This window comes from Chrysochloris asiatica, unplaced genomic scaffold (genome assembly GCF_000296735.1).
Source record: "Chrysochloris asiatica unplaced genomic scaffold, ChrAsi1.0 scaffold00127, whole genome shotgun sequence".
Classification (NCBI taxonomy): domain Eukaryota; kingdom Metazoa; phylum Chordata; class Mammalia; order Afrosoricida; family Chrysochloridae; genus Chrysochloris; species Chrysochloris asiatica.
The window spans coordinates 3,614,924-3,625,739 of record NW_006408645.1 but is presented as its reverse complement, the minus strand read 5'-3'; the positions used below and the strand labels follow the sequence as shown (position 1 = coordinate 3,625,739).

At 43.8% G+C, this 10,816-nt stretch overlaps 1 protein-coding gene and 1 pseudogene across 1 annotated transcript in view; one reads left to right on the top strand and one right to left on the bottom strand.

Moving 5' to 3' along the window:
* The window catches only part of ITGA9 (integrin, alpha 9), a 497,442-nt gene that overhangs the window by 451,094 nt on the left and 35,532 nt on the right, over positions 1–10,816 (top strand). The window contains exons 25-26 of the mRNA XM_006869158.1: positions 1,149–1,268; positions 8,595–8,696. Of these exons, the coding sequence (XP_006869220.1) occupies positions 1,149–1,268; positions 8,595–8,696 (222 nt within the window). The remainder of the gene's footprint in view (positions 1–1,148; positions 1,269–8,594; positions 8,697–10,816) is intronic.
* On the bottom strand, positions 2,389–3,407 carry LOC102837993 (annotated as a pseudogene).

The window sequence follows — 10,816 nt, the reverse complement described above, 5'->3', positions numbered from 1 at the left end:
TTGGTTGGGTGATGATGCATGGAGGGGATTGTAACCATGGCAATGATATGATGTACAGTAGAATGAATGTAAAACTAATGTTCTCCCATGTAAACTATCATATAATTCACAATGAAACACTAAAAAAAAAAAAAAGTAAGTGAAGGCTTTATAGATATGGGAGCAGGCTGACTCTGTAGGATAAGCACCATTCTGAGAACCACAATGTCAGTGGTTTGAGCCCACCAGCTAGCTGACCCACAGGAGAAAAGATGAGGCTTTCTGCTCCCTCAAAGAATTAGAGCCTTTACAACCCAATACAGGGTTGCTACGGGTTGGAACCAACATGACAGCTCTTAACAACAACATTGAGGATATAATCACGAAGCTTCTTTTCTCCTTTTTTTGGTTGTGTTTCTTGTATCTCTAGTTTGCCCTGTCTGAAAAAAAAATGTTGATGTTAAGTGTTGTTGAATTGGTTCCGACCCATGGTGACCCTATATAGGGTTTCCAAGGAGCAGCTGGTGAACTTGAACCGCCGACCTTGCAGTCCAGTGCTATACCACAAATGTATTTGCCACTGCACAGGCAGGAATTATTTAATGATGTAGGAAATACATCTTATTCTCACAGATCATGAGAATGATACTTTGGCAAATGTAAAGTTTTCTTTAATATTTACGTTTATATTTTTCTTTGTGAAATACAAATTTGGGGGTAGGATTAACTGACAAGCCAACTTTCTCTCAGTTGCTTGAATGTCTAGGTTGAAGGCCTGCTCTGAGATCAAGCAGTAAATCTCTAGAGTGCCCTCTGGTGATAAAAAGAAATTATTGCGTCTTCTGATCAATTAAGAAGCACTGGTGGTATAGGGGGTTGGTTATGCATTGGGCAGCTGGCCACAAGGTCAGCAGTTCAAAGCCACCAGCTTGCTCTGGGAGAGAATGAGGAGGCTTTCAGCTCCCGTAAAGATTTACAGCCTCGAAAACCCAACATAAGCTCCTTGTCAGTTGGAATCAACTCAGTGTCAGTGGGTTTGGTTTCGGTTTAGTTGCCTTTGTTATTGTAAGGAAAAATGAAGTTCATGGAGCCCCCAGCTTTATAAATTGCTGTGACTTTGTCTGTCTTTCTAATACCGTTCGACGGTTGTGTCTGCGTTTTCTTCTCAGGACTGTGAAAAACCAGGAACGTCTTGCCTAAATGTGCACTGTAACCTTAGTGCACTTGCTAAAGAAGAAAGCCGTACTGTAGATGTTTCCATGCTTCTGAACACCGAAATATTGAAGAAGGTAAGTCTCGAGGAACTGTGCTCTCAGGGGGTACATTGGGAAGCATCTGAAATGATGTCCTTATCAGAATCTGACTTTCCCCCTTTTAAAAGTCTCCTGACTAGTGCCATTGGTGACTTGGCTGCCCAAGAGTGCCGAGGGGGAAATGCCAGGCCTTTGTTACTCAAAATGAGGTCTGAGGACCGGTAGGATCGGTGTCATCCGGGCACCTGTTAGCAATGTAGACTCTTGGGCTCCTCCCCAGATGTACAGAATCAGTATCTTCATTTTAATAAGAGCCCCAGGTATCTTATTTGTACATTTAAGTTGTTCTTAACTTTAGTTTGTATTGGGATTACCTGGAATTCTTGTTAAAGTACAAATTTCTGGGGTAGAGTCTGAGATTTTACATTTCTAGCAACCTCCCAAGTGATGATATTGCTGCCAGTCATCAGATAAGGGGTTGGCAGATGTTTTATTTTAGGGGCCTGGTAATAAATATTTGAAAATCTCTGTCATAACTACTCAGCTCTGTCATTGTAGCCCCAAGACAGCTGTAGAGTATACACAGACAAAGGGACATGATCGGTTTCCAGTGCAACTTTTTTTTTTGGAGGGACTGGTTCTTTATTTTTAAAAAAACTTGTCAGTTCAGTATCAAAACAGTTGCGCTATTGGCTTCTTTCTCACAGTCGTCCCCCAAAAGAGACCACACCACAGGAGAGTACAGTTGAAGCCCCTAAGCTGCAGGATGTATACTTGGCACACCTCACAGAAACCTCACCAAAAAAGGGGAACTGGGTAGGGCAAGGACTTTTAGGAGACGAGCACACTGCAGCATTGCAGAGAGAAATCAGCCAGATGGGGTGGCCAGTGTACCCCAGCCCCAAAGAAGCAAAATTTCAAAATCGTATAAAATAAATGTAAAAACCTCAAAACTTTGTATATAAGATATTCAAGATTTCTCCAGTACTAACTGATGCAGAGCACTTTGAGGTGGCACTTTGAGAGAAAGCAGTTTCAGATCCACAATAGGGTGACGAGATGAGTTTCCGATGGCTAGATCCGTGGCAAATCGTTTTCTGTTCTGTATTTTACAAAAGGAGGCCGGGGAGCAAATAAGTGGCCATCCAAGAGAGGGTCAAGGGGAGGAGTAGTGACAGGGCAGTAATGGGGTACTCCGTGTTGCATTCCGGTCAAGCAGAGTCTGGTCCAGCATCCTTTGTACACAGAGATGCTCCTCTTGGGTGCATTTCAGTTTATGTTCCAAATCATCAATTGTCTTTTCCAGCTTGGTTCCTGATCTCCCAGCAAACTTGGCATGGGTCTCTACCTCCTTGAGTTTATCAATAAGAAACTTTATCTCTTCCTCGTATTTGTCTTCTTTTTGAGAGTACTTTTCTTCAGCAGCCCTCAGACACTTCAGACTCTGGTCCATCAGCCTCATCTGCTCATCCGTCTCTCGGCAGTGGGATTCTGCCACCTCAGCTGGCTCCTCTGTGTGTTCCAAGTCCACCTTCAATAATCACCAACTTAACGAGTCACCTCCTCATACTTCCGATCGGCCTCTTCTGCAATGTGCTTAGCTTCCTTGAGCTGAATTTCCTGGAGTTTCATCTTTTCTTCATCTTTTAAGGCCTGGTTTTCAATAACTTGCAGACCTCTCTCACTCTCAGCAGCAGCTTTTTCTGCCTCATCACCCAGCTTTGGCAAGGCCGTGGCCAAGCGCTCCTGAGAGCTGTCCAACTCCTCTTCTACCAGCTGGATCCACTCAGCCTCAGTCTTTTCCCAGACCCATCTTTCTCTCTACCGCTTCCCGCTGTTCCCGCTGGAGGTGCTCGGTCCTCTCCTCAGCATCCTGGGCCTGCTGTTGCACAACCTGGATCTTGCGCTTCACCTTCTCGATGCTGGTGACCCTGGCCACGGTGCTTTTGCTCACACTGCAGTTCCTGCCTCCTCCGCTCAGCAGCCGCTTCTTACTCACCTCCAATGAAACTTATTTTTATATTGTCAATTGAGTTACGGTTTACAAACCGAACCATCAGTTTTACATTCAATAAATCATACATTTAATTTCAGATCAATGATTGCAGTCCCTTCCATGTAACGACAGTTATCCTACTTCCTCCCTGTGATTCTTACTTCCATTCCATCCTCCATAACCCTTCTGAACTGTGTCCTTAAGTAATTGCTGGCCATTTTATCCTGAATGGTTGACCATTCCATGGTGAGCATGCCTCACTAATTCTGTTGTTGCCCCCTATGGACCTATCTACTGCTTGGCTGAAAATTGAGCCACGAGGGTGAGTTCAGTTCTATACCTGACGGGTGGCCGACAGCCACAGTCTCGAGTTCCTCCAGTCTCTTTCTGACCAGTAAGCCCAGTCTCTTTTTATATACAATTTTGAGTTTTGTTCCACATTTTCACCCACTCTATGCAGGACCTTCTAATGGGATCGTTTCAGAACAGCTGGTAGTGGTACTTGGGCACCATCCAGGTCTTCTGGTCTAGGGATCATGTTCCAATAACACTTTAGTTACAAAACAAGCAAGGGGCCTGATTGGGCCTGTGGGTCTAGTTTGTGACCCCCGTGTTTGATAGATGTCACCATGTTTCAGGGAAGGATGACTTTTTTTTTTTTTAATGTTTTATTGTGAATTGTGTGATAGTTTACATGGGAGAACGTTAGTTTTACCCTCATCCTATCATATATCGTTTCATTGCCATGGTTACAGTCCCCTCCATGCATCATCAACCAACCAAAGGGTATACACTACAAGCCCACTCCCCAACACTACAAGCCCACTCCCCAGTCGTCAGCACACAGCCCCTCTCCCTCTCTGGGTCTAAAGTCCCCAACTGCTCCATCTCTCCACGTCATCGTCTCTGCCTCCATCTCAGGCATCACTGCTTCTCTGAGTAGGGTCCCGCTCTCCACTCTTCTCCATTGATGGTCCTAGGGACCTCCACTCCTAGGCTGAAAAGTTAATCACTCCCCTCCTTGCTACAAAACATCTACCTTTACATTTCCAACCCTCACAAGCAGTCCTGATAACAATTATTCACTATTGTATCACAAGAGACCCAACCGCATTTCATTTAATCAGCCATGCCTAGACAGATTGTATACTGCTCAGTGGAGATTCTACCTTCCTTCATGCCCTCTGGATCTAGGTTCCCTCTTGAAAGCTTGTAAGCTAGTCACTTCTTGCCTTTGTAGCCCCCTTTTTGGGTAGCAAATGTCCAAGTGGGAATGATCCTTGCTGTAAAGATTTGTTCCCTCTTTTGAGCTCCTGCATCCATAGGTGTAGGTCACGTTCATCAAATTGTATCAGATTATTCTTTTTTTCCTCTTCTTTCTTCTTTTGGTTGAGGTCTGATCATCTAGTCATTGAAGCCAGGTCAAGTGGGTATTATCTGCAAATGTGGGTGTTCTTGTGAATATGTCCTCTCTTCTTATCACCTAGACGCTTCACTCTCCACTCCAGTCCTCTGTGACTATGAAGGACAACTTATGAACTTGAGGTCACTCTGACATAATTGGTTTACCAAATATGGTTCATAAAAATTAAAAAAAAAAAAAAAGCTCAGTGAATTATAGTCCTTAAAGAATGGTACAGATTTACTATGATTTATTATTGATAAGAACTTTTTCAGGAATGAGAGTATGAAAGACCTCTTCCAAGAAGAGGCTATTTAAAACAATTATGTATGTAAAAAGAAACCAAGTATACTATTAACCGCAGAGAATCTATGTATTTTCCTTTGAAAGATTAACTGTAATAGTCCATCTAAACCTATTAATATGTGAGTACATACCCTTAGAAGTCGTCCCGTGGTTATTTTTTTAAATCAGGCCTGGTAGTAGCATGCTGACCTGAGAACATATCGCTTTGGGGATATGGGATGGTTTGGGCCACTTTCTGTCGATAGCTGTTACACCCCCTCATGCCCTTGGGAACCTGTGCCCAGTTCTGGTTTCCCTCGTTTGCTTTGGAAGAGAACTGGTTTGGGGAATAGTATGTTCCCATGGCAGTTCTTCCCTGTTATTCCTCGCCCTTTATGAAGGACGGTTTTGGGAGAGACCCAGAAATGAACATGCGCACCAGTGCCCATCCTACAGTCAGGAAGGGGGTGTCTGGTCTGGAAGTCCCTATCCTACCAGAAAGGTCTTCCTGATGTGGATCCCAGGTTAGATTGCAGGGACTAGGATTCCACATATCCATCCTGTCATCTTCTGACAAATGCATTTCCCTGGTCATACTTGTCACAGCCAACAGAGCCCTCATGGTAGCCTGTCACTCTGATTTCTCCTCTTGCCTCAACCCCAGGAGACTGCTACTTGAACTTCAGTTATTTGCGTTTAGTTAAAAGGCCTCAGAGCTTCCTTGTGCAAAGCTCTGTGGCTCTTTTCCTCTATATCTCCCTCTCTCAGTCACCAAAGGTGACCCTTTACCAAGGAATGTGCCCTCCTGACTGCTTTCCCCATGGGCCATCCAGCTCAATGGAACGCCACACAAAAAAAAGACAAAAGCCATCGGTGTCATGTGTGGGCATTGAGGGTCCTTCTCCAAGTGTGCTTTTAGCAGAAACACACAGGAGTTCCAGATGCAAAGGAGAGCTGACCTGGAATCCAGACAGAGCCCAGCTCTCCTGCTGTGCAAAGCTCATTTTGCTGTGCAAAATGTGGCTGCGCCCGAAGTCTGCCAGGACCTCCCGCAGGAGACAAAGATGGGGACTGCTCTGGAGCCGTCCTCCCTGAGGATGGGGCGAGTTGTAGGCCTTGTGGTTTGTCTGGGCTACATTTGTGTTTACTTTCCTTTTGACCCCAAGTTCTGGCCCCAGACAAGAGAATCTTAGGTTTCATTGTTTTAACTTTAAGATTTTCCTTGAAGAGTGGGATCTGGTTTTAAAAAACATCCGAGAATTCAGATGTTTGTTTTTTTTCCTGTAAGTTTTCTTCTTCCAGACCTTAAAACTTTCTTCTCTGAGTCTGTAACAACTGAGACCTGCCCTGGGCCGGGTACCCCATCTGCCCACCATTTAATGTTGGCACTACCACCATTCCCATCCCTGTGTTGTACTATTAACACCCAAGATGATGGTGTCAGTGATAATGGTTCATATACAAGACTGATAATACTCTAACACATCAAACCACAAATTTGCAAAATCTATTACAATTATTAATAGATTCTTTGTGTTCCAAACTCTTACTGCTTACCATGAAGCAGTTTCACTAGCTGCCAAGCTCCTTGAAACATTTAAAATAGCTTTTCTAGTTGTTCTTTAAAGAATCATAATCATACCTAACTCCTAGGTGAAGTATACAAAGCCAGGATCCCCAGGTGTTCACTCCAGGAAGGTTCTAGTGGTTTCTTTGGTGGAGACAAGCACAGGGTTCCTTGGGACTATTTTCTGTGTCCTCCAATTTCATATTTTGTGGTAGGTTTAGTCAGAAGTGGATCAAAGCTGGCATCTGAGCACAAACTTCCATGTATGCCGTGTATGTGGGTGCTCACACCATGAGGCACGTTACGGGTAGAGTCCTGGTCACCCACAGATACAATGCCCTTTGCCCCTGGTGCCTGCCCTGTGGTTCCACCACGGAAGCCAGGCAGCCTCTGCACACCCCCATCAGTGCATCACCATCTGTACTCTGGGCTCAAGGTTCTGACACATCTCTAAGCCATAGTTTTGTCAATCCCTCTCTCTTTCAAAATTCCTTCTCCATCCCTGCCTTGGAGCCATTTTCTGGTTATCTGAGCCCGTGGCTTTGAACCTTGAGCACATGGCAGGGCTTTTGATGGCCTTGGCTGATGTGTTCTTCCTGAATCTTAAATGCGCCCCCATTCTAGTTTCTTCTCCCCTTAACCCGGAAGTTGTTGTCAAGTCAGCTCTGACTCTTAGTGACTTGTCGTGTGTCAGAGTAGAACTGTGCTACCTGGGGTGTTAAGTGAGTTCAAGTAAGCTTGAAGTGCCCTCCTTTCAGTTAGTAGCCAAACATGTTAACCGTTTGCACCACATGGGAACCCCCTCTCTCTTTGCTATTGTTCTCAAGTACTGTCCAGTTGGTTTCGACTCATAGCAACCCTGTATGTGGTTTCTGAGGATTCGCTGGTGGATTTGAAGTGCTTTATTTCCCGTTTGTAATTTATCCACCCTGGGCTTCTCCCTTCACATCACACCATCAAATACTTTCTTTCAGTGTTGAATGGCTTTAACTCTAAAACAACTTCATTTAAAAGCAAAGGAAGAGTTAAAAACCAGACACAAAAACCACCTCACGCAGAGAGATTGAGGGTTGTGGTCAGGACAGAAAGATGCCTGGAAAATGTAAATCACATGCCTTCTGTGGAATGTCAAACAAACCTAGTTTTGTTGTTCACAATTAAGTAGCTTTACTTACTCTCAACTCTGTGAATATGTTAATATTGTTATTGTTGTTAAGTGCCATTTAGTTGGTTCTGATCCACGGTGACCCTGTGTAGGGTTTCCAAGGAGCAGTTGGTAAGCATGAACTACAAACGTTGTGGTTCAAACTGACTTTGCAGTCCAACGTATTAACTCCCAGCACCCACACCAGAACTCTGAATATGTCAGTATCAGTATCCAAATGTTTGACCATCAGTACTTGGAAACCACAAGACACAAGCTTCCATGTGTTGATGACTTCAAAAGTTGACAGTTTTTTTCTAATTCACCATGCTTTGAAAGAATTCTTAACAGAGAACCTAGAAGTCTCTGTTCTATATAGATACCCTTGAAGGTGCAGTTAACACACTCAGCTGGTAACCAAATGGTAGGTGGATCGAGTCTACTAAGAGGTACCTTGGAAGAAACACCTGTCAGTCTGACTCCCCAAAGTTGACCATTGAAAACCCTATGAGAATGAGGAACATGGCTCTACTGTGGCACACATAGGGTCACCATGAGTCAGACTTGAGTCTGTAGCAACTGGTGTATGTTTTATACATCCCAGGTGCCCGGGATGGATGGAGAGGTGTCAAGTCATAAAAGTTCTCTCTTCTTTTGGCTGATCTATATACAATCTGTGTTAACACATTGACTCTGTAATGAGAAGTACTGGACTGTGAACCACAAGGTCAGTGGGTCAATCCCACTAGTCACTTCATGAGCGGAAGATGAGGCCTTCTGCTCCTGCAAAGATTTACAGCCTCGGAAACCCTACATAGGGTCACTGTGAGTCTGAGCCAACTTGATGGCACTTAACAACAACAACAAACATGGGATCTTAACATTTTAGGTTTGCTTCATAGCTCAGAGTCCGTTCATTTTCACTTTGGGGAAAATCTTACAGCTAAGTTGTTTTGTTTCCTCTACAGGACAGTTCATCTGTCATCCAGTTTATGACCAGAGCCAAAGTGAAGGTGGATCCTGTCCTGAGGGTGGTGGAAATAGCCAATGGGAACCCAGAAGAGATGACGGTGAGTCAGTCACCTCTGGGACACCCCTTCTCAGAGCATGGGGGGTAAGGGAAGCCGGGTGACTTAGGTAGCTTGGGTGGGAATTTGAGAGTGAAAACAGTCTCCTGGCCAAGATGTCCGGTTTGTGGTGGGCCCAACAAGACTATGCCTGACTTGGCTTCCAGGTCCCCATTGGGAACGTCTGTGGTTTGCTGCTATTGCAGTAGCACCGTTCTTTAAGATGCCGTTGTGATGTGAAAGCTCCCTGCTGTGTACGACCAAAGGAACAATTATCTACAATTCCCCTGGACAGGACTTAGATTTCCATTCTGAAGCCAGGACTATTTTTATCTTTCTCAGACCTTTCCCTGAAACTATGTCTGGCCTTCCAGTCACATTGCTCCATGGGTAAACACTGGATGTTGCAAAACAACTTGTTTGAATAACTCGCAGAGGTCACATCCAAATAGCCAAGCCTTAGAAACTTCCCTTTCAGTCTCTACATACCCCTCTTCTCTTCCCCAAAATGCAGTTGGCACTTGTGCTTCAGACAACAGAGCGTATGGAAAACCATGAACTTGGATGTGGTGGGAGTGTGGGAGAGACCTAGAGAAAGTGGGGCTGTGGAATTGTATTGCCATTGATAGGTGTTCCTGTGGTTGGGGACAGGGGGGCTGTTTACCTTTTGTTTGACACCCACACTCTCAGATCCTGAGTAAATAGGAAGGAGAACAAGCAACATATAAAGTGCATTTGCCAAGGCGCGGTGCAGTGATGCTGTCTTTGTGCATCCTCTTCCCTGGAATTCACCCTCTCTCCAGGGATACTTTAACCTCTCCTGTCAGAGTCAATGCAGAATGATGCTGTGACAGATTTATAAAAGCAGGACGTTAGTCCAGGTTCATTACTTACCAAGAAAAGTCTTAGCTAGTTTTCTGCAATGAAGATGCCGCAAACCATTTGCTTTTGACTGCTAAGCAAAAGATTGACCATTCAAATCAACGCAGCAGTACCACAGAAGAAATGGTTGTTTCTGTCAGATTGTGTTGACAACCCTATGGAACAATTCTACTCGGAGTACATAGAGTCACCATCAGTGGAATTGATTCAGTGGCAACTAATAACAACTGAGCCAAGTAGGGTGAGAACATTCGGGACTTTTTAATGTCAGGGTGGGCATCAGCCGAAGCTCACTCTTATAAGACCCTGGTTGGGAAGGTTTCATATAGAAAATAAATCCTTAGGGAGTTTACTGATATTTCAGTCTTGCTCCTGTTTGTTGTTTTTTGTTTTGTTTGTGTGTGTGTGTTGTTGGGGTTTTATGTGGTGAGCATCAACTAGTGCAGAATGAATATGAAATCTCTCGAGTAGGTGAGGGACGTTAAAGCTGTAGCAAAAGCATGTCAAATGCAAACTCTTCTCCTGTCTAGTCACATCTAGAATTGTCCAAGAAGTCATTTTAATAACAAATATGGACTGGAATGAAATGGTACAATGCTGAGTCCTTCATTACTTAGAGTCAATTTTTCTGACAGGTCACATATTTGGAGCCGTTTAACTATGAATGCAAAACTTTACCAGGGAAGTAAGAGATGGAGGTGGTTTGCTGGTCATCATCCGAGCTCTAGTTTAAAATGTTTCTAAGATGAAATATCTGCCCAGGAGGAGTTTGGAATGTTCTGGTAAACCACAGTATTCCCAATTAAGAGCTATTGAAATAACAGGTTTCCCATAGATGAAATCCTTGTGTAGATGAAAAGTCTATATAACTGAGAATATTGCCTTCTATTAGGAGACTGGGCTATGGGATCCAGAAAAGCATCATGTAGCGTCCCATTTTTGAATCCTGAATTATCTGTGGTCTTCCAACACACCACTTCCATTAATTGCTGTTTCACTTTGGATATTATGGTGATATTTTCATTATTGAGAGTTATTTGGCAATATCTCTGTTTCGACTAATTTTTATATTCTGTGCTCCAGAGAAAAAATTAATATGAGAATCCCAGAATGCTCCTTTCTCCCTCGTTGCCATAACTTTTTAGCTGTTCAATCCACAAACTTAAAATGAAATTTCACAATTTGCTCCCAGTTTTCCTGGCAGAAAACAAAACAAAACAAAACAAAAAATCCATCTTCTC